The 24,707-nt window shown below is 39.9% G+C and overlaps 1 protein-coding gene across 5 annotated transcripts in view; it reads right to left on the minus strand.

Moving 5' to 3' along the window:
- The window catches only part of CEP350 (centrosomal protein 350), an 80,786-nt gene that overhangs the window by 6,068 nt on the left and 50,011 nt on the right, over positions 1 to 24,707 (minus strand). For all 5 annotated transcript variants that reach the window (XM_087734538.1, XM_087734540.1, XM_087734537.1 and 2 more), the window contains 10 exons: positions 18,697 to 18,896; positions 16,868 to 17,079; positions 15,482 to 15,626; positions 12,122 to 12,282; positions 11,499 to 11,638; positions 10,647 to 10,729; positions 7,841 to 9,927; positions 6,484 to 6,885; positions 6,250 to 6,396; positions 4,959 to 5,081 (listed from right to left, as the gene is read on the minus strand). In XM_087734538.1, the coding sequence (XP_087590664.1) occupies positions 4,959 to 5,081; positions 6,250 to 6,396; positions 6,484 to 6,885; positions 7,841 to 9,927; positions 10,647 to 10,729; positions 11,499 to 11,638; positions 12,122 to 12,282; positions 15,482 to 15,626; positions 16,868 to 17,079; positions 18,697 to 18,896 (3,700 nt within the window). The remainder of the gene's footprint in view (positions 1 to 4,958; positions 5,082 to 6,249; positions 6,397 to 6,483; positions 6,886 to 7,840; positions 9,928 to 10,646; positions 10,730 to 11,498; positions 11,639 to 12,121; positions 12,283 to 15,481; positions 15,627 to 16,867; positions 17,080 to 18,696; positions 18,897 to 24,707) is intronic.

Consider the following 24,707-nt stretch of genomic DNA (forward strand, 5'->3'; position numbering starts at 1 on the left):
AAATGCTGGGGGACACTCAGGGACCTTGACCGATGACATCCAAGACTGGTAACCGGGAGCAGCTGCACAATACCAACTGGTGCCATTTTCTGCCTGACTCTCCCAGGCCAGCAGCGACCTCGCTGCTGGGAAGCGAAGTCGAGACCTAGTGAACGTAGTAACTCTAGGGGTGGGGGGAAGCAAGTGAATAAAATAATCAAGCAGGTTAAAAGCTCTGATCTCACTGGCCCTTAAATAAACCCCAGTATCCAGATCCACACTAAGCTGCTGTTTATTCTGTCTCACCTGCAACAATGTGATGGGACAGTTCCTTTACTGTGCGCCAGAAGGAAAAAAAAAAAATTCATGGGATAAAGAAACACAAGTAAACGGGAGAGGACAAGGTAACTTGATCCAAGCAGAGAAAGGGTGGATGTTAAATAGCAGCAGGAAGATCAAGAAAGGAAAACAGTATCAGTGATTAATTTTCTCTTGCCTCTATCATTCCCTCTTTCTCAGAAGCGCAGTGCACAATTTCCTTTGGCATTAGGAGGACTTCCTCAAGCATACTTTTGGAAAACTAAGAGAATGTGCAATTTGCAGCTGCAGGCAAGTCTTGTTTATAGTGTATTCAGAACACATGTGGGAACTGCCATACTGCTTTGCAGCCCTAGCTGCAGACATCTGAGCCAAGGCAGTTGTGACTGCTTTGTCTGGGAAATGTCTGATCCATTTCTTGTATTATTACAAACTGCTTCTAAGCAGTGGAGACAGTTTGCTTATATTCCGCGACTGTCGTGGGTTTCATGGAAGTGGGCTTTGCATTGTCTTCAGTACATGCACAGCATTTAAGTTCTTGCACATTCTCATGACGAAAGTAAAACTCCACATATTTGATACCAGGAAGTAAGCTCTCCATACCAGAGAGAAACTGCATTTGGACAAAGTCAGGAAAAAACCAGTTTTGATGAAAATGAATTCCATCCTACAGGAAAAGATAAATAGTGACACTATGCAGAAGGCTGTGTGGCATGGTTTGTGTGTGCCTTTTTTATTTTTTTTTTTTAAACACTCGAAGAAAGAAGGGGGCATGCACACAAAAGAAAAATCAGGAAATAATGAGGTGGCATGATCCTTCTGACCATCTAATAACTGCCACAGTACCCAAAAAACAACACTTAATATAATCTGAAGGCAACTTTAGAAAGTAAATTAGTAAGTTTTGATTTCTGAAGGTTTGCATTCAAAACCATGAATAACTGCAAATAAACTACATTTAAGGAGTAACTAGATCATTTGGAGACTGAAAAATACAAAAAACCAGAAATAAACTACTGCCTTGGAAGAATGGCAGTAGAAGGAAGGCAGGCATGTGCATTCTCACAGTCCTTCACTCTCAGAGTGCCTGGAAATCTTAAGATGCATGACTGTGCATACGAGCAGGCTTTGATTCTCTTCTTACTGTTGCACTCCCCTTGGGTTTAGATCTTGGGCACCGCAGAAGTGGGCTTTCCAATTAAGCCAGCTTGATAGGAACAGTTTTGCTTTGTTGCGGAGTTCAAAACTGCATGGAGAGAAACACTCTAGCTGTTAAGTTAACAGGTCAGAAGAACAAGCACTTTTCAGCACTCTGTTGGCAGGCTTCTCAGGTGCGAAAGCTAAACACATAGGTTTGGCAGTATCATGTGAGCTTTGCTTTGTCAAGCTCTGGATAAAAGGGAAGGGGCGGTGGCGGAGAAAGCAATGGCAGAATTTGTGCAAACAGATCAGCACAGGGAGTTCTGGCTGAAGACCCAAGTGAAAAAACAAGTAGTGGAAACAGTCTATTGTTAGAACCTGAACTTAAATTAGGAGATATGAGGGTTCTTGCTGTAGTTTAAAAAGAGGTTTTGAACGGTGCAGGCAGTCCTGATGTACCGAAATGCGGCATCTCAGTCGACGTGTACATTTGAGATTCTCCCACAGAGCACAGACAGCATACACGTGATAAAGGTGGCAATATGAAGGGACATGAGAAGAAGCAAGCAAACACCTAAACATTCCTTTAACTTGATTTTAAACAAAGTAGCTTTTCACAAACATGAACTTCCTGTAGTTGTTCACTGAAAGCCAAGATTTGCTGTAAACATTAATAACTGGAGCAACTATCCAGCAGATCAGAGGTCTCTCAAGAAATCCCAATACAAATGCTTTCTGAGGACAAAGATGCCTCATCAAAGTTAACAGTGCTGCAAAAAAGGAGAATGGGAAGATGGTTATTTGTCACTGGCAGAAAAACATGCTTAACTATATTAGTGTCAATGCTGGGAAAAAATGCAACTAAAGATGCAGTGACTGGGGGAAGTAGCAAAGATGAAGGCAGAGCAAGGAGGTGAAGGACCAATCCATCCTGTTCACCCCTGAATTCCCAGCAGGCATGACGGCTGACTGCAGTCACCCACAGGACCCAGCACCACAGAGAGCACCAGTGCAGCGCAGGCTGCTGTTACTGCCATGCCTCTTCCCCACAAGGCTGAACCTTTGGTGGAGACAAGAACCACTGGGAATTGGGTTTAGGATGATAAACCCAGGAGGACGCATCCAGGGATAATCAGGGAGAGATTAAGCTGGGCAGAATAGCTTGGCACTTCCTTCTGTGCCTTCAGAAGAAATAAAAGGAAATTCAGCAAACAGCCACGGCTCCTGGTTTTAGAGCCACCCGACCATCCAGGCAGATGATGCCACTATTGGACAGTCGTTACTAATATGCTGGAGAAGAAGGCATACAACAGAATCCCCTTTCTCTTTATCAAAAACCTTCTCACCCTTAGTCATGCCTAGCTCCTGGGTCAGACAGTATTGGACCGTCAGATGTGTTCAATCCTCACATCAAAGTCACTGAAAATACACAGTTGTCTCAACAGAAAACTATCAAAGGATGTCTTCATTGGAAGGTTAGTTTTACTTGAAGGGGAAATGAAGAAACTGGGAAGGACCTGTGCTCAAAGTTTAAATGCAAATAACAGAAGCCTAAGAATGTTTACCTCTGCTTTAAAAAGATCATATTTTAACAGTCTTTATAAGCAGCAAAAGAATGTGGAGAATCAAGCAGCTCATATATGTACTCACGTCACAACCCCTGCACATTGCAAAAGGCGTACATTGGCTAAACCTCCACAAAAACTTGAACAAAGCTTTTTCAATTGTGATTTCTAAAGAAGCTTCTACAGCACCTAAACCTACAAAAAAAAAAAAGTCTTGATTTCTCTTTTAGAAAATTGCTGTGTTGTGCTACTTGAATATACTTTAAACAACATTTGGAAAACTCCAAAACTGACCTCTCAGTCTAGGGCTACACCGTGAGTTACTAGCAGATAGGCAGCAGATCTTGCACAGACCTGTATATCCACTTATGGCCTTGGATTTGCATTATCACAGAACTCACGACCTTAAGCACAAGCTGGAGGCTGACTAGGAGACAGAGAAAGCTATCCAGATACTTCATGTTTTAGAGATTTTAATAAAACAAGGTAAGAGAACTTGAACACTATCTCCTTAGGTTTTCAGTTAGAATTTCTCTGATAGTGTCTCACGTTACAGTATAAATTTGTTAGCAATGCCACTGAAACTACCTTATTCCTAAAGCATGGCATGCCGCAGTCGTCACAGAGTTATTCCCAGTCTTCAGCTAAAATTTTATTACCATATACTTGTGAGAACAAAATAAACACATTATTTATTAAGCCAAGCTTGTCAGAGCTCCATTAATCTCTGATGTCTGGGGCTGCATGTAAATTACAGACCAGATCATCTGAACTTCAAACTTGTTCCACCTAAAGCACTTTGGATGCCTTCAACTAGAACAATTTTTTCCAGTCAGGAATCTTTCTTTCCAGGTATGGTTCAAAGAAATTAGGAAATTAGTACACAAGCATAAACATAAGACTTTTTTGTGCATGCTTTAGCAGCCTCCATATCCCAGAAATAAGTGTATCCCAGAATCAAGCGTGCTAGGATACTAGGTCCTACACATAGCTATTCTATTTACATACAGTTAAAATTAAATCCCTGGGAAAAAGCCTGTGTTGGAAACCTTCCACTGATGGGCAATTAAAAGACCACACGATCCATGACTCGAAGTTACTTATGTGTGCGCATGTGTGGAATCAATTTCAGGTATAATTAAGTGAAGCACGGTGTTAATGACAACTCATCTTCCCAAGAAGAACCTTCACTATCATTATAGCCAATAAAGATGTTAATCATCCTGCAGTACAAGCCAACAAGTAACTTTCAAAAACTAGTACACAGCCAGACATGCTCTATCTTACGCAGTTTTAACACTGAACTGCCCCTGCCCCAGTGGCAGCTGCATTCACTGCTTCATGACAAGTACTACCGGAGCAGAAGTCCTACTCGTTGCTTAGCTTTGAAGAGATGCTTAGCTGTGGGTACCATCTGGCAGACTGGTTACCTTGTACTAGGGATTATCATGTCCCATACTCCCTTCGAAGTCTTTGCTGTTCTAACCCGACGACTTTGCTAACCAGATTCCCCTGAAAGGTTGCAGATCTGGTCTATTAAGTTCCCAGTATCACTGTCTCCGATTAAACGATATTACTTCACAACGAAAACATTTTAAATTAAAGTAAGAAGAAAAACATATTCCCTTCCCAAAGAAAAAGTTTACTGTCAGTCAAATATTTCAATGTTTCCTGCTGTAAATTCATGCTTTAAACTTTTGGGAGTGGGCAAATTTATACTCCAGTCAAATCAGCAGGCATGAACAGAGAATTCACTCAAGTGACCTTACTTCACTGGCACCAGACTTCTGTTTTTGTCTATAGGGTGCTCTCTAAAACTAAACACCTTCTATCAAGACCTCATGCACACTTTGTATTCTTTAAACAGCATGATCGAATACTGAAAAATACAATCATTTGTCACACTTCAGTCTGGTGGACAGTATCTGACATGATTGCTTATTTTCATCCACTGACCAGTATATGATCCACTCTGTCTCGTTTCTTCCGCCCAAATTTCATCATCTTCTGCCAGTCTGTTTTGTGATTAGGCTCCTTCCTCAGGCTGAACAACTTCAGTACTTCAGCTGCAATGAAGCTCTACAGAACAGTAAAAGTGAGATTTATCACATTTGAGCTAACAAATGAAATGTATGCACAAAGTACCTACCCTAAAAGTCACAGTACAGAATCCGTAACAGCTTTCTGTTCAGTTAAGAGAGATATGATGTATGCAAGAAAGTTACAGTGAAAGTCTTTGAGGCAGCATTACACAGGCAGAACAATTATTAAATCCAGAAGCGGGGAAAAAGGAATGACACCCACTGCTCTAACAATCTTGAGAACAGAAACTTTCAATTAAGCAGTACAGAAAACAGGAGATTATGGCAATTCATTTTATGGGAGAATATTAAAGAAAAGCAGGGTGGGAGTTTGGTGCCCTTGTCCTGTGCCCCTGCTCTCTCCTGCCACACACTTTCGAAAGTCTTCTCAACAAACAGAGTGATCTAGATACTATTTCTGCCCTTTCTAGACAGTTAACATGCTGTATCTTCAGCAGGTTAATCAAAATACAGTCAACCCTCTCCTAATTTCAGAAGGAACAGTACAGGTAGAAGTCTTCATTTGTGTCCCAATGAACTGTATGGAAGGTTCTTTGTTGAGCACTTTCAGGGAGACAGGTTTTTTTCCAAATGTCCAGCCCTGCAAGTTTAACCTAGGTCCAGTCAGGCTCCAGCCTTTTGGGGTTTTGTCCTTTCTTGAGCACTACCACCAATAACAGGAGACCTCCTCTGGCTTGCCAAATACGACAATGCCCTCACCAGTCAAATTTTGGGTCCCTCTGGGCAACTCCCACTGTCCTCAGTGAGGATGGCACAGGTGGGTGTCAGTAAAAAATCCAGCTCGTCCCATCTGGCCCAACCCTACCATTGGATTCATGCCAATATACCCATACAGAGTTCCACTGAAATCTGCTAAAGCAGCAGTCTGTCAGAATACCAATTTTGTAAGACCAAGGTGATCCTGGCAGTTCTGCACAAAGGACTAAGGTTTAAAAGCAACCACTACCAGCCAAAAGGACAGGAAGGCAAATCTGTTGAGTAAAAAAGGACCATTTTGACTAACTCCCTTTCAGGTTTGTCATCTCATTTCTCTTCTCAACTCATCTCTTGCTGGATACACCTGTTAGGATCTTTTAACACTCAGGCAAGTGCCAGTACAGTATTTTTCATCTCACTTTCCCTGCGTGACAAAGATTTCTTCCTACCTTGATTTCATCCAGATCATTTGGATCTTTCACTCGGCGAAAGTAAGCAGATGCGATCCTACATGGTTTCATCCAAATAGGCTGATTCAGATTAGGATCCTCAGCAAAGATTTCCCCAAAGATCTCTCTTGTTAAATCAAATACCACCTTAACAAAGAAAGAAGTAAAAGTTAAGGCTTCTGTTGTTCATGGTAAACATTCAAAGGGCAAGAACAAAATGCCTGAAGACTGTACCTTTTTATAAACCTGCTTGTTTATAGTGTCTGTGTCCTGCTCTTTGAGGGTACTACTAAGATCTGTATGAAGGTTGAAACTTTGAAGATCATGACCCAGCTCTTTCAGTTTCCAGAGTTCCTCAGCTGCTGCATGCACCATACCTTCCACCTCCACCGCAGTATGAGGGACCGCCAAAGGCTCCTCACACGGCTTTGTTGGCACCTTCTGCGGTTCTACCTTGGGCAGCACTGCTGGTTCCTCAGCTTGCTTCTGCTGGACCTTATGGGAACTCAGGCCATAGTCCTCATCAAACCAGTCTTGATCATCTCCCAGCACACTCAGGAGCTCCCGATTGAGCTCCAGCTCTGCCAGTCTCTTGGCAAGCTCTTCCTGACCGCTGGCACCAAACACTGGACTCTCCTATGAATTAAAAGCCACAGAGTAAATACAAAAGCATTGTCACACTGTTGTCTAACTCAACTTACATTTTTAAGTTGAGTTAAGGGGAGTTTTTAAGCTCTACCGATGTAATTGGCAATATATACACAAATACTCAGAAAAATAATATATATCTCACAGTAAAATTAGAGATGTTTTGATTCAAATATCTGGGGTTTCTACCACTCCTGACGAAAGCTTTCAGAGGGTTCCTACAGAGCTTAAAAGACTGTGCGTCATGCCCACCGTCTGCCCTAATGTTTAACTGTTTATGAAAGGCTGAGTGGTTTAAAAACTGATAGTGTGACATACAACTTCTCACTTCACTTAGCAGCAGTCTCAGATCTAAATCAACAGCCTAAAAGCTTTCTGTGATGATAATATACTGAGATTAATGGCAAAGCAGACAGGTTTACTGGGTTCTTCAGAAGAAAGGCCAAGTCCTATATCTGTATCATTAATGGTTGTTCTGAGGAAGCTTGAACTTCCACTACTCATGATATATTAGTTCAGTGGATAGAGCAGTCTGACACCTTAATGACCTCCACAGCAAGTAATTATGTTTGAGGATGATTATTTCATATCAAGAATAGACAGAGGTAAGTTTACAGTCTATTGTGTTTTGACATTTTTAGAATAAAAACTGAGGGTAAGGATTAAATACAAATTGAACATGTAAGCAGAATGCAACCTAAATGAAGTATTTTTCACTTTCATGTGCCAAACTGTGTCTTTCAGCCTGCAGGGCTACTAAAATGAGCCGTGAACTGGGATACACAAGAACACACCTGTAAAAGACATACATACAGGCAATCTCCACATCACCAAACATAACTTGGGAGAAAACAAACTGGTGCCATACAGCATTCCTAAGATTCAATCATCAGTCAAAGGAACAGTCGACTCTTAAAATCAGTGCAAGATGTCTGTTACTCACCGGTCTGGGACACATGTCTGGAGAGGAAAGTTCTTCTCTTTCATCTTCCAAATCGGAACTTAGAAAAAAGTTATTTAGTCCGTCAGGAATCTGCTTTTCTACCTGCTGGGATTGGGTACCGGATTCCTCCTTCACATCACAGAGCTCCTGGTTGCTGAGCTGGATTTTCTCATTCCTGACCTTCTTTATTCGCTGTAACTGATTGACGGTGTCTTTCACAAAATCTCTAAGCAGACTGTCTGTCAGCAAACTGACCTTTTCCAGTTGGTCTTTTGACTTTTCTTCCTCTCTAAGCGGTAGTCTAAGCTGGGCTTCTAACTGGTTCTTTTCTTTTGTCAGCAAATCCAGAAGTGGAGTTGCAGGCTTCTCCACAACTCCAGGAGAGAGATCATCTAACTTTTCAGCACATTCTTCCCCCAGTGTCTTCTGCCTCTCCAGTTTTTCAGAAAGGAAATCTGAGACGTCATCCAACTGAACAGTGGAAATCTCATCCACAACACCAGAAATGAGAGGAGCAAGGCTGGCCTCCTCTTTTACAGCATGCTTCAGATAATCCACCACTGACTGTTCTTGGGCAAGTGATTCAGTAGCTACAGAAATCTTCTTTATGCTGTTTGCTTTAGCAGATGACTCTTCATCAACGCCTTCCCCAGCTGAGGCTTCTGAAACAGCTGTGTCTGCAGGAGCTTTATCCTGGGAATAGTTCTCTGTTGCATCTCTGCTCTGGGGTTCATCCTCCTTGCTAGGTTTGGAGCTTCCTTTGTCTTTCTGCTCTGCTTTGTGTTGCTTCTCCAGTCCATCATCAAAGAATGAGTCTTCATCCTTATTTGTGTCTAAATGGCTATCAGTGTTTTCTGTAATGTGAGAGATTTTTTGAGGAGGAGCAAAAATACCATGCTTTTCTTTGCAATCAAAATATTTAATACCATCATAAGTTCCATTATTGTTCCCTTCAGGTTTATCCAACTCCACGCCAGCCCAAAACCCTTTGGCAAACTTAGTCAGACCTTTGAATCGCAATGTTCCAGGTTGGACTTTACTCACAAGTACTCTATCACCAATGTTGAAATTTGGCAAGCTATCTGTTTCTTCTGTGATCGAAACAGAGGCCCACAGCGGTGATTCGGTAGGGGCCTGTTCTTGCTCCACATCTCTGCGTTCAGTATTTTTTATAAGTTCTGTTGGGGACCTAAGTTCTAATAACCTCTCTGAATGCATGCTGCCAGAGAGAGACAGACACCTGTCACTGAGGTATTCACTGATTTCGCCATCACTACCAAGGCTGGTGGATCTACTTCTGCTGGTTTGTGTGTGCTGTGACCGCTCTGTCGGTGACTGAGCATCCCCGTTAGGAGAAAGAAGAAGAGATGCTTCAAAGTCATCTTTGTAACGTTCCCCAGGAAGCGTTTCTTCAACTGATGCTTGTTTTCTGGAAGAGGATCCTTCGAAGTCTTCAAGGTATGATGGTTCCTTTTGACTAAAGAGTTGTTCTGAAAGCAGATAACCTTTTTCCTCTGCTGATTTGCTCAGTTTGCAAGAAGACTCTTCTACACTTGGGCCTGTTACAGCATCTTTATCTGCCAGTCTCTGCTCTAAGATTTCTTCCGTACCATGAAGACTTTCCACAGCCAAACCAAAGAGTTCTTTCTGCGAGTGTTCGTTTTCAGAATGGAGGACTTTCTTTGGAAGGATGTCCAGTGAGCTCTCCTGTTCTTTATCTAATGTCAACAAGACATCAGAACTCTCCAAAGGCTTAACATGAGAACCTTCAATCTCATATTCATCGGACTTTATGTATTCCAAGTCTTCCTGTATCTCAGATTTATGACTGAAGACAGCCTCACCATTGGATGCATTTACCACATTGTTCATTGACCCATGGAATATCCTGCTAATGTCTTTCACGTCTTTGAGAAGAGATGATGAGGGTATGTTATCTAAGGAATCACCAGATCCTGCTCTGAAACTCCTTGGTGACATTAAAACTGAGCAAGATGTTGCAGAAGGTTCTTCTGCATGAACATCTGTCACAGCCAGCTGCTTGGTGTGCACAGACACAGATCTCTCAGTTCTTGATGGCACAGCATCTTGAAGGAAAATAAAAAGTGAATTACGGCAGATTGTATAGCCTGCATTGTTTTACTGAAAACTGCAACTATAGGCAACAAAATTAACATCAAGGTTTCTATGCTAGAAGAAGATACAAACCGGTGCCTTGGAAACATATATTTCTAGCTGTCCTACGAACATGAGCAACATTCTTTCAGTTCTAGGGTTCTAACGCTTTCTTTCCAGTTCTGTTCCTTGTACCAGTATTTCATGCTGCCATACAATACTGAGCCCAAGGTGAGGGCTCAGTTTTTTGTTTGCAAGCCACAAAACCAACCACGATTAGAATGGTAGATAATGATCAGATAACGATCAACAGCAAAACGTTGAAAAGTATCTCAAAAAACCCCCTATTCCTAAATGTCTACTACTAAAGCCTTCGTTATTTTTGGTTTCCTTACTTTCCTCAAGTGATAAAGGAACAGGAAACAAAAGAAAGGACAAAGGTTGTCACGTAATTATGGTTGACACAAGCCTCAGCCAGAGTAAAACTAAATACTGAATATACAGGAAACAGCAAAAGCTGAAGCCTACTAAATAAAAATAGTAAAAAATACAGCTTGATCATTATGGTTTTATGAAGTCTGCACGCTCTCTTAAAACCTCTTCTTGAATCAAGAAGGAAAAGATTAAAGAAGTTTAAAACAGTCAGTCTTCAAGATCTTCATCTGTAGTACAGATCCTTCCAGTTACATACCTGCATGTTCTGAAATGGATTCCAAAGATGATCTGGATCGCTCTGATTCAGCCAGTGATTTCCAGTTTTTAGCTGTCTCAGGCCTAAAGTTGAAAAATCAAATTGCATGAATCATGGTTACACCAGAATGTTGGGCTTGTTTTTTTTTTTTTTTAAGAGATAAAAATGGAAATACAAGCATAATTATAATACCACACCAATGATAACAAACAGTTTAGTTTGTCAATATACTGTGACCTTAGAAAACAGGAATGGGGACAGAGAGAAGAGTTCGGCAAGTCCTGGAAAGTAATATTCTAGAAGAGTAATCAAACTAACTTTTTTTGCAGCCAAAAAAGAGAAAAAGAAAATAACTTTTTTTTATAGTTGAACGCACTAAAATTGCACCATCTGCTGGAAAAAATGAAACACTTAAATACAGTAGGAAGTGCAGAAGTCAGTCGAATTCTATACCTTTTAAAACCTAAGATCTAAACCAGATTTTAGTTGCAAAGATGAATGGTTTGCCTCACACAGTGCAGCAGGCATAACGGGTGACCAAAATGGGAAAAAAATTGGGTCAGCAATCCATACAACTATTTGGCACATTCTTCCACAATTAAAAATTATTGTTCAGAAAGAACTTGAAAAGAAAGACTGGGCAGGACAAAAGCGAGATGCGTACGGTGACAGGGACAGTACATCTTATCTGTTTTGGGTCTGATGAGACCAGCAAATAGGTCAAGAGGATACTGCCGCTGTCCAGTGCTTTAAGGAAGAGCTGTTACCAGCTTTCCTTGCACTCATGGTTTCTGCTAAAACAGCGTTCACCGCAGTTTCAGAATAATCTCAAAAAGGAGAAATCCCAGTTACCTATGGAGCGGTGGTGCCTTGATCTTAGGTTTTTCAGCAGCAGCTGAGGATGGAGTTTTAATCTGGGGTTTGGCTGTGAGTGATGCCTCCAGATCTTGGCTCAGCTCTGCTTCAGTCTTCTTGATAAACTCATCATACGACTGCACATGGAAAACAGTAATGGCTGTTATTTTACTAAGCCATTAGTACAATTCAGCAATTAAAACCTATTTAAATGAATAAAAGGATACACTCGGTTTCTCTGTAAAACAATCTATTCAACTTCCTAAAGTTCTACAGTTGTGAATCCTAGAAATTTTATACTTTACTTTCAAAAACAAATTACATGAGCATCACTCTTTAATCCAAGCTAGGATACTAATGTGTATAAACATACGTAAGCCCCCTGAACACTACTAATAACCCATTAAACGTATACATTTTAAAAGGGAATGGCATTTTTGCCTCAAGACTCTGGTTCATTATTGTAAACTGTTAAGTAGCCAGAACACAGTCACACTTTTATCACAACAATGTGTCTTACACAGCTGTTGATACAATATTCTGCCAACAACATCCATACGATAATGATTTTTCCAAGGCTAACAGTCTTTTACTTCGCCTTTCTTCCTACTGCTCCTAACCTCCAGTTGTTTGATCAAACTGGCTTCCTGGGCCTTCAGTCTCTCCTTTTGTCTCTTTTTCTGTTCCTTTTTCAGCTGGTAAACCACAGACTTCCTTTTCCGTAGTTCATCCTTCAGGGCCCTGATCCGTCCTTCAATGTCACTTTGATCAGATGTGGTTTCTGAAAAAGTTTAGTTTTAGTCTTTGTACGCTTGCACCTCACAAAACAGTTCTACACAAAACAATGAACAGTCATTTAGTAAAATATCAAAGAATTTAATGTCAACATGTTAATTTTAATATAATAAGACTCTTAAAGTGGGATCTCAGATTCACAACACTACTATGTAACATATGAAAAAGTGTTGCATCTTATTTGATTTAGAAGTGAAAGGCTCTGATACATACAGTAACTTGTTACCAAACTTGCTCACGTCAACCGCCCATGTTTATGCTACCTCATTAACCGCTTATCACATCAGCTGTTGCAGAAATTAATATTTTTTCTGACATATTTAAAAATATGACAACTCAAAGATGCATACCCAAAATATATTGGAAATATTTGTTTACAATCATGACACACAGTTTCAAGCTACAAGGTACACTTCATTGCTGAAAATTTCACTTGCAACAGTGGACTCCAAAAGCCGGTTAGGTTTCTGGCCCATTTAGATTTTCTGCCACCTAGACTAAATACATCTATGAAACGGAGAGCTGACTGGTCAACAGTTGGAAGGAAAGTCAGTTTGAACAACGCAGAGATTCTCACTGCTGTCAGGCCTCAGGATGACTGTTCAGGGTGAATGGGGGTAGTGTTGAGCTTAGACACGTGGTGGACTACTCACTAATAGCTTATACAGAGTTACTTGGCACACCTGTGCTCCAAGTTCAATTTTACTATAATGCCATTACTGACTGTAGCTGTTTTCCACCTGAACGATTTTTTTCTTAATCATTATCCTTAGTAATAACTCCTCCCTTCCTCTCCATCCCCAGAACACCCTGCAACCTGGTCTTCCAGTCCTTCTGATGGCGTTCTACCTCTTTTCCATTGGGACACTGTCCCCAGATACTTAGATCCATTCTCTGCATGATAACCCCATTCTACTGGTAACTCTGCTACTTTCGTTATTTCTGCTCTAACAACCTCTTAGTCTCTCAGACCTCTCAGACATTATAGAGAGACTGCCTCAGTGTCTCATTACTTATTCTTTTCTGCCCACCTGATTATGTCCACTTGTTTCTTGTTTTAAATGTATACCAACATCGTGCAAAACAAGATCCTTGTCCCAGATTAGTGCTACCACAATTAAGTATCAAAAACGCTTCAAAATATTGATCTGACATAGTCTTACTGGAGCTCCTCCCTGCAGCTGATGTCCCCCTTCCTCTTCTACAGCAGCAGCTGCAGCTCCTAAGAGAAGGATCTTGGCTGGTTTGCTTTTCTAATGCTCAGTATTACCTATAATGTTTTCTGGACCAAAAGGCTTGGATGCTCATAAATGCCAATTGCTTTACTGAACATCCTAGAAAGTAACTCACCAGTATTATTCGGTCAGCTAGCAGCAACAACTGGACATTTTGCTAACCAATCTCATTTCTCAAGACAACAAACCACCATAATGAAGGATTTCATCATCAACAACAGCCAGTAAATACAATCAAACTACTGTACTCTTTTTCCATTAACAACTGTTGTTAACCATTTAGAGAAATTAAAAACAAAACAAAAACACCCCAGCACAAAAAGAATGGGATCTCACTTGCTAATCAGGAGTACTTTATGATGCCGCTGTAATTAACAACTCCTCCCAAATAGTAAGTGACCACTATGTAATTATAGCTTTTCTTGATCAAGTCATGAAGGAAAGATCCGCACATGCTTTCATCTTTGACAATACTGCCTACACATGCACTGGACTGACATAGCAATGACTTCATTATGACTCAGCAGCTTGGAAAATGTCTCTTTACAATGGAATGATTTATTGTGAAACCAGCAGCATCCTGATTGACTTCCCACCTCTTATACCTTTCTTCAGCATTTGAAATAAAAGATTGCAAATACTTTATTTTAAAAAAAGCTTATTTTAATGATCACTGTTGCCTGCTCTGCTTTTCATAATGGCTTCCTTATGTAGTTTCTCAGTCAGAACTTGAAAATAACTTTATCAAGTTGCAAACTGCCCTCCAGACAGAATCCCAATACAAAGTACTCAGTGCAGATACCTAGGTGTTATGTATTCATTTCTCTATCCAGCAGGAGAACAGCTGCCTCAAAATTACTGTTTCTATTGTACTTACATACATACTAACCAAAAAAAACAACATAAAAGATTATGCTTGCTACATCAAGCACCACAAAGACTGGATATGTACGCACGCCAGTAAGTTATCCGCCAATCACAAACAACAGCCTGATTCTTTTTCCACTAAAGACTTACTGATCATTTAGGGAATTAAAAAAAAACGAGCAAGAAAATGCTACCTCATTTGCTAATAAGTATTTTATGATGCTATATCAACTGCCCTGTGGAATGCAAGATGTTTTAGAGACTGAAAGCACAGAAAGGTTCAAAACAGACTTCACGGCTTAACAGAGCTGATGATGGTGACCCACTGAATGGTGGCTCTGAAGGCCTGCAAGCCACACGACTAACAGACTGCGAGAGCATGCCAGGGAAAGGACCGCTCTGTACCAGTTCACTTCTAATATTCTCTCTCTCAGCATTTACTGGTAGCCAGCTTGGATACTGGATAAAAGACCTGTGATAAAGAGTCCATATAGTAGATCTTGTATTTTATAGCTTAAAATGCAATCTTTGGCCCTATTTTACTGCACACAGTTCAAACCCTCCTCCTAAAATAAAAACACGTCCTGAAGTATCCATTCATTCTGCACATGCCAGCGCACAGGCTCACTCATACTGCCATGATAACAGAGCCATACTGCTTCTGGAGCCAGGTTGTGCTCAGAAGGAGGACAAGCATGTTCATATGCTGCTGAACCATATTTTGCTTTCTTACAACATGAGGGGTGGAGAAGTATTACCTGTTAAAAGCACAGCTAACATTGGTATTTTTAAATTCTAGAACTACACCTTATCTAGGACTCTTATCTTCTTCATACCTGTTTGCAGGAACCTGCGTTGCTTTCTAAAAGAAGAGACAATATATAGACCTTTTTATGTTAAGACCTTCTTAAGCTGAAGTGATCAAATTACATCATGGGAAAATACTCCCACAAAACCCCAAACTTTGGCAATTTCCAGGAATTTCTGTCTGCCTCCCCACATCTAGGCCTGTATTTCAAGTTTACTTGCTAAAAGAAAAAGCCTTGAAAAAGCAATTTAAACCCAAGCAGATATTACACTTACCTGACTGTGTCATGGATAAAGATTCATCAGACCAGTTGTAAGATACCTGATGAGACTTCACAGGTGAACGCAGCTGTCCTCCAGTTCTATGGCTGCCTTTGCTGGAATCTTGCTTTGATACAGATACGCTGCTTTTGGGAGGAGACTATGGGAGAAGTAAAGGACAAATAAGCTTGTAAAGCTCAGTTTGAAAATAGGAGATCGTTGTCATCAGGAGCTAGTTACAAGGAAAGAACAGCATGACTAGAGAATATCTCATAAGCAGTGGTACCTATCCAGCTATCTTAAGAAGAATTGAATCGTAGTTTGCTAGACAATAAAACAAAGATACCAAGAGCAGCAATAACTGACTGCTTACTTTGAACTTAGATTTCAGTAAACCTGCTTAGACTACTCTATTACTACTTAAGTGAATTGACATGGTTCTGACTCACAGGTGTTCAATACAGTTTATGTAATCTTATTTGGTAACAACCATGGCAATAAGAACCCATAATAAATATATCTGCAAAACCAAAAGGACCATTTCATGTAAGAGGTGCAGGATGACATTCTAGATCAGCAAAACAACAGAGCACCACTTCTCCATAGCCAGGCAAAAAATTCCAAGAGCAAATATTCTTCCAAAGTGCTCTTACTGCTGCAACATTATACCACAAACCTTTCACACACCTTGAATGTAACCTCTAGCACATACTAGACATTCTACCTCACTATCTTCTCAGCAAACTTTCCAAGAAAGTATTTGTAATAAGTCTAGATGAGCAGTTCTTTCACCCCACAGACACTACATTTTCTGTCTCACTGAGCACAGGGCAAAGTTATCAGGATGAAACTTACCAAAATTATCAACTAAGTAGAAATAACAGTTGGAATAGAACAATAAGGCAGAATTAGCTAGCAAGCAGACATAATCTGAAACCCAAAGGATTGTGCATGATGTTACAGCTCTGCTTCTTCATCCTATAGCTATAGTTTGGGATACATTACTTGCAAGTAAAGCAAAGCAGAAAAACAAGAGCATAATTTCCATGGCCTCAAAGAATTTATACAATGGTAACAAGCTAGCCGACACCTAATTCACAATGGTAAACTGGGTCAGTGTTCCACCACTTAATACTGCATACCTATGTGACATACGCAAAACATTTTGCAAGACTACCCACAAGTTTAAAAATATCTAAACTCTGTGCTGAAGCAATTTTTCCCCAAGACTTCAAAGAACATATCTGATCGCAATGTTTATTCATAGTAATGTAACATGGTATTGCAAACACAGAGAATAGATTAATCTCTGCTTTGACAAGTGGGACGGCTATGCTTACTACTTCTCTTGATAGCCTTTTACAAGTGTAAGAATATATATAGCATAAAAAGCTCACTCACAAGTTTGCCAGGTGAGGTAGAGGACTTGAACTCTTCAGAATAAACCATTTCTTCATTAGGTGTACTCTGATCTGGGCTTTCTGGCTGTCCATGGCCCATAGTCTCTGATGGGACAGACTCAGCAGCTAGACTGCCAAGATCTTCTGGGATAGAGCTTTCACTGTTCAGATGAGAGCAAGAAGGCACTGGAGACTCTTCTTCACTAGCCGTTTCTGAGATTGAATAATGAGAGAAAAAAAAAAAAACAACAAAGCGCCTAAGAACTTGCACTGACTTATAAGCCTTCAGAGATACTGCTGCCTCCATGTAAAGTAGTAACTGCTACCAACACATGCCAAATTGGTAAGTGTTATTTCACTCACCTAGACACCAAGGGTGGAATATTTAGGAAGAACAAGCATGTTTACCACAGAACTATGATTTAAGACTGCCAAATGTTCTTAGTGATTGCTGAATGTATAAAACAAATGGGATTTCAGGATATTCTAACATTTTCCAGACAACACGCTACAGAAAGATTATTAGGGAAACCTGTCCTTCCAGTTGACCATGCACCAGCAAGAGTCACTATTAGTCCGAAGAAGTCATGGAGGACCATATAATCTGCAAGCCAGATCTTGAATTTAGGATTGATTGCTTCCTTTACAGTAGTTGCAGAAAACATTGTAATGTTATGATTTCATCATGAGTCTCTCAACTGGCAACAAGTAAAATAATAAGTTGGGTTTTCAATATTCCTGTTTACTAAATTCCGCAGGAGTCACAGCATTACTGAAGCAGCCATGAAGAACTATTCAGTATTTGAGCAAAGTCTGGGGAGAGGAACTTCTGAAGCAGGGCTGTGCTCCAATGCTTACTGGTAGATACAATTAATAGAAAGCAAGTGTATTTTCTCATCTGTTGATGAGAATTCAGCATGAATGCTGAATTTTTGTTCATTGGAACTTACTGACTCATACACATATCATCTTTAAAATGTCTTACAGTGCCTAAAATCCACATGACTGTTTTCAGTAACAAGTGTAATAGGGCATAATTCTGAATTCCCTTTGCACAGCCAAAGGACATGCTGCCTGCTTCCAGCAAAGTGGGGAAAAAAAGGAAAATTGATAATTTCTAGAACAATCCCTGAAGTTTCATTATTTTCTCCCACTGCAATCCAGTTGTCTCTGCTTCATGCTGAAAGCATGGTCCACTTAAGACAGAACACTAAAACTGTAGCTCCCCAAATCTGGGAACTTAATTTTTCACAATAGCATCATTTATACTAATTACATCCTAGCACACTTTAGCACAGGTGCAGATTTCAAACAGTTATACTGCTTTAACAACAGAGGGTAGAAAAAAATGCTTTCAAATTTTTCAAGAGACAGACAAGGGGTAAGCAGCCCCTGATAAGAGCCATCCTCACCAACAGTAATAAGACTAACAGGATAGACACTCAAACAGCACTAGAGGGGAAAATGGTTTTAATGGAGTAAGTCTGGAAGATGATCAGCAAAAGATCATGCAGTATTTTTGCTTTGAAAGACAGAAATATAGTTTAAATTGTATATAGAAACATCTGATGTGCCTATGCTGCACTGTTCACTTGAGAAGATACACAGCAAAGGAGGAACACACATTTAACTAAGGTGTAAAATAGGGCTGAAAGAACAAGGCAACAGAAGGCAGTAAAGAGTGCAGAAATCGAGATTCTAAGAGTGTCCAGAGAAGAACAACCACCACCAAAACATCAAAAAAGGAAGAAAGTGCAAACCTAAGCAATCATCGTGTCAAATTATGCTTTACTCTTCTCACTTGCATCACTTCCCCCCTCCTCCTATTACCTTTGGGCTCAGTTCTCTGATCCCCCAGGTCTTTCTTGGCTATTTTGGATTTGAGCAGCTCTTTGTCCCAGGCAGCTAGAGCCTGCTTTTCTATCCGCCGTATTTCTGCTTCCTCTGCATCCAGGCGGCGTTTCCACTCCAACAATTCTTCAGCATGTTGCCGGCGTTGCATCAGCTTCTGTTCTCGCTTAGTTAGGAACCTGACAGACAGAGCAGAAGACAATGGAAAAACAGCAAACCACGCTCAAAGGTCCCGATACCCAGATGCTCTATTGCCACAATTCCCAGAATTACGGCTGTTCAAATTGTTTTCTAGGATAATATCCACACTAACTACTATCTCCCAAACTTCTGATGTGCTGCTGAAAAAAACCAAACAAGTAGACAAGAGTTTTTTTCTTTCCAGTAAGTAAAGTCTACAACATACCGTAAACATGCTGCTTACATTTTAAAGATCTTCAGAATCATTAAAAGTGCTACGAACTATTCACTAAAATGAACAGGGTAAGTTCCCAATTTCAGGGTGTGAAAAGTACCTGTGGTATTAAACTGGAACCCTCAAGAAAGCAGTTTGAAAAATGAACCTTTCTTTTTGCTAATCCCAATGACAGAAAAAAATGTAAGCCCAGCTGGCCCACAGTTCTTTCCAAATACATAATTATAAGAGAAGGTGATTCTGTATTAATAGTTCTCCTGAATTACTGGAACTTTTATCCTTCTTCCTTTAAGCATCACTCTTTAAGCATCATCTGTATGGATTGCCACACTTGGAATGTTAATTGTCAGCTGACAGCATCAAGAGAACAAGGATGCAGGACTGTTTTTCCCAGCTACTAACAGATGTGGCTGCTAATTTAAGAGTAGATAAAAAGTAAAGCTCATGCTGAAAGTTAGCAATTTTTTTTCTTTCTGACAAAGATTTCTTAAGTGATCCATGAAACCTCAGAAACGGGGAAATTCTTAAGAGAACTTCATAGGTATGAATAGGTTTGTGTGTGTATACTAGTTCTCTTTGCCAGCTCTTGAACAACAGTATCTCTGGTCTTATTTCTAAACATTGAAGTAACCAAAACCATAGCATTTAACCTTTAAGACAGTAAATGGAAGCAAGTTCCACATCAATTGCACACACTTCCTCTGACATGCCAAGTCTAGAGAAGAGTGTACATCAATCCATTCATCTCCTACACTGAAATTTTAAGATATCACAGAATCAATCTGCAGAAAATATGTCGTTTGCCAGCTACAGCAAGAGTTCATCATTGGTGCAGAAGGTGTGGTGCCTAAAAAGGCAGTCTTCAAAGACCTGTGATATTTTGTTTTGCAAATGCCTTTATAATTTGTAATTTTCAAGCCATCCCAAACACTTAGCATCAAAGTTTTTAAGCTGCAAAGCAGATAATAATTTCATTTGTGCTTTTTAATCTCTCGTGTTTCAAAAAACCCTTTTATTTACAGAGACTGGAATGACCAACTGGCTAATCTGCAGGTCTCGCCTGCTAAAGGACATCTCATTTATTCACTTAGCGTTCATTCTGTTCCCTGGAAAAGTGAGCTGGCAGTTGATCAGAAAGGTTAAGATTCAGATAAGTCCTTCTCTAAGACAGATTCAGACAAGGTGGACAAGTTATGATGTGAAGATAAAAGTTTCAGAAGCCAGTAAGACATGCCCACAATATTCTTTCCTATGGTCAAAACAAAAGCAGGTGAAAAACAGAAGCACCTCAGAGTCTCTGGAACACCTGCCATCTTCAAGCTGACAGAATCCATGATTTTGTGCATTACTTTACTGCTTTCTGTAGACAAACATCAAACATTGTCTACTCTTAGGCAAAACCAACAGATTAATATCATTAAGAAACTAGACTACCAACAGTAATTGCATTACAAACATGACATGGGCAGTCATGCTTATGTTGTGTCTTTCCTCAGCACTATCAGATTTATCAGCTCTTACTTTCAGATATACATCAGTTCCAATTAGTCTAGCAGATCATGTATTTGGAACTCATTATGGAGGTCATTATCACAATGATCTCAATGCAAAAGGCAACTTTTTCATCTTCCTTCACCTGCTGTATGATTTCATCAGAATGCCTGGATCTTCACAGTTTACTGGATCTTGAGGGAGGCAAGTCCAGTTGAAATAAAATGCAAGAGAAAGGCTGAAATAAATGGATTCAAAAGAGCGGGACTCCTTAAAAGCAGATGTCAAATGAATTAACCAGAAGACCACAAACAGGAGGAGAATTAACTAAATGACCATGAAACTAGTCACCACACAAAGACTACTTAATAAGAAAGGTAAGTCAAAAGGAGCAATGGGAGAGAAAGAGGGTTCCAACATTCAACCTATAGGAACAGGAGGATTAAAGCAGCATGGCTAAAGATGCAGACCCTTTTATAACCCTGGGGTTTAAAAGGTCAGAGCCATAATGTAGCATACACACTGCCTTCATATTTACTACAGACTAGAGGGTTCCAGTTGCAGCACCAAGGGTACACAATTATCCTCAAAAGCAGGGGCACCTTAACAGAAAAAAAAATGCAAAACCACATCTGGCATCTATGAAACTGGAAATCTGGGGGAGCAAAGAGGAAGCAGCAGCACTCAGATTACACCAGCATGATTTCAAAGTCTAACTATTTCTATGGTGCTAACATCATGCATTTTATCCATCCATTCCAAATAATAACCTGGAAGCATTAACCTGGTGCTCTAATCTGTACTTGTACATTTATAACCAAGTTATACTGACTTTACGCCCAAAGTAGACAGTTTCAGTAGCTATTCTGAAGTAGTGACCAGACCATGGGAGCAAAGTGAACAGTCTGCCACTCAGAACACAGTAGGAATAAGAGATGAGAATCATAGAATGGTTTGGGTTGGAAGGGACCTTAAAGATCATCTAGTCCAATCCCCCTATCATGGGCTGGGACACCTTTCACTATACCAGGTTGTTCAAAGCCCCGTCCAGCCTGACCTTGAACACTTCCAGGGATGGGGCATCCACAGCTTCCCTGGGCAACCTGTTCCTGTGTCTCACCACCCTCACTGTATAAAATTTCTTCCTTATATTTAAATCTAGATCTACCCTCTCTTAGTCTAAAATCGTTACTCCTTGTCCTATCACTACAGGTCCTGGTAAAAATCTCTCTCCATTTTTCTTATAAGCCCACTTTACATATTGAAAAGCCACAATAAGGTCTCCCCAGAGTCTTCTCTTCTCCAGGCTGAACAACCCCAATTCTCTCAGCCTTTCTTCAGAGGAGAGGTGTTCCGTCCCTCTGAACATTTTTGTGGCCCTCCTCTGGACCCACTTAACAGGTCCATGTCTTTCTCTTACTGGGGACCCCATAACTGGATGCAGTACTCCAAATCAGGTCTCATAGGAGCAGAGTAGAGGGGGAGCGTCGCCTCCCTCGACCTGCTGGCCACAATACTTTTGATGCAGCCCAGGATATGGTTGGCTTTCTGGGCTGCAAGTGCACATGGCCAGCTCATATCTAATTTTTTGTCCACGAGCATCCCCAAGTCCTTCTCTGCAGGGCTGCTCTCAATCCATTCATCCCTCAGTCTATAGCGATACTGGGGTTTGCCCTGACCTAGGTGTAGGACCTTGCAGTTGGCCTTGCTGACCTTCCTGAGGTTCACACTGGCCCACTCCTCAAGCCTGTCAAGGTCTCTCTGGATGGCATCCCTTCCCTCTAGCAAATCAACTGCACCGCTCAGCTTGGTGTCATCCACAAACTTGCTGAGGGTGCACCAAATCCCACTATGTCATTAATAAAGATCTGGAAACAGTGAGGGAAGTGTCAAAAACGTTCACTGATGAAGAACCTCTTGACTTTCTAGGACTGAACAGAGCATGCTCTATCAAAGAGTCTATCACTTGAGAAAGATACAGTTACCTGACCAATTGGTTGTAGATATACAGCTGGAATTTGGGGTGGAGGTTGGGAAAACAGACACTGAGAGAAGCCCAGTGGTGAGACGTAAAGACAGAGAAGAAGTAGTGAACAGGAGAGCAGTGTCTACAAAATAAGGAGGAAGAGTTTAAAACTAAGATACCAAAAAAGTCAGAAAGAACGAGAAAAGGATAGCATCTAGCAAAGAACTTTAAAATTAATTGCATTTAACATTGTATAGTTATTACCCAACATTTGAAGTAGAAAAACTATACACTGTTATGCAGAAGGTAATAGCACACATACACTTACAACACTTCATTTCCTGTTAATTAAAGCCAAGCTACTTTCACACTGCTGTATTTTTCTTTAAATTTTGGAAGGAGTTTTATTACTTTGATGCAGACTTCCACATGCACTGGTTAACATATCTCAACTTGATCTTTTTGCAACTCCTGCTATTCTAACTGTTAATAGAATATATTATTAGCACTAAATAGCATGCTGGTTTTGCGATACGAACAACTTTGCTAGTCTGAAACTTTAAACACATTTTCATTCACCTGGCGAAACCTTAGTAAAATTACTTCTCCAAAGGTAAGCACCAGTGAAAGGGAAAAAAAAAAAAAAAGAGATTAAATAATATATTTTTAAAACATGAACAATTCCAGGAAAAGTCTGAGATATACCTGTAATTCAACTTCTAGCTGCTATTTTGGTTTTTTTTTTTTTTTTTTTGCAACAACGTGCAGACTTGGTCTCAGAATACTCACGTATTGCCTCTTTCATTTGGAGTACTAACTGCAGGAAGATAATGCCTATTGTTTTAAAAAAAAAATCTACATAAACTTACAGCTGTGCTTAAAACGGCATTTCCTAATGAATTACCGTTTTAAGCTAATTCCTAATGAATTATCGTATTTACAGAAAAATACCATGCTCCATATAGCTCTATCAACTACAATGCAAGGTAAGAAGCATATTAAGGAAAAGCAAAAGAAAATGAGCATTTAATCAGTTCTTCTATTGCACAGATTATCATTAAAGTTGCATATGCAAGGAAAGCAAGGGGAAAGTGGTTAATTCTCTTTGACAGAGCATGCTCCTGTTCACATGCAGGCTACACAGATGGATCAATGAAAATGAAAACAACCATTCTTTCATTCCCCTTTTAGCAGAAGAGAAATATTAAAGCTGCCTCGTAAGTAAAAAAGCCAAAGGATTTTCACTTTGCTATGGAGTATAGCAAATCCAGCATAGCAGGGTTTCCCAATTCCTTCTTCTAGTTTCTTTGTATTTGTCATTCAGCTTCTTTTGTTTTGCAGTATCTCGCAATCTGATTAATTCCCTTCAAACAGCAGTTTCCTATCATTACACCCCGAACCAAATGTCTTACTCTATTATGTTAATATTATTCTTATGTGTTTACAAATAAGGACATTAAAGAAAAGATACCAAGTTGGCACTGTTTTTCAATCAATAAGCACTGCTATCACTACCAAAATACCTGCAAAAGATGTGCAAAAGCTATACAATTAGGAAGATTGAGTTCTAGAGAATCATTTATGTTTACACAAAATACTACTTCCTTTGAACATATATAGCAACCCAAGATAAAACCATAAAACCCAAAATACATGACCGCATACATTACATCACACACAATTTCCACTTGTTCCTCCTAAAAGCAATTGCTTCAGCTCAAATCCCGCTATCCACCTTTTGAAAAGTATTCTCCAGGTGAGCAACATTTTGGACTGACAATTAAAATACCTTTAAGGGTAGAACATACTTGGTATCTACTACTATCCCTTGTAATAGTAAGAACAATTATTTATTAGTATGTAATTCTTTCTGTAATTGTAAGTGTTGCTTAGAATTGAAGGTACTTTGAAAAAAAATAAGATTTCAAAACCAATATTGACAAAAACACTACTTGGTAAAAAAAGCATAGGAAGTCTTGAATATAAAAGTGTATGTCATCTCGTATAGTATTAATACAATCTCAAAATTAATAAGCTGTAACTTAGTTTTGTAACACTGCATCACCATTTGAAATTTTGTATGCTGAATCTCGGGTGGAAAAAAATAAGATAAAGACC

The sequence above is a fragment of the Nipponia nippon genome, unplaced genomic scaffold (assembly GCF_047370975.1).
Source record: "Nipponia nippon isolate SJK-2023a ecotype South Korea unplaced genomic scaffold, ASM4737097v1 scaffold_5, whole genome shotgun sequence".
NCBI lineage: Eukaryota > Metazoa > Chordata > Aves > Pelecaniformes > Threskiornithidae > Nipponia > Nipponia nippon.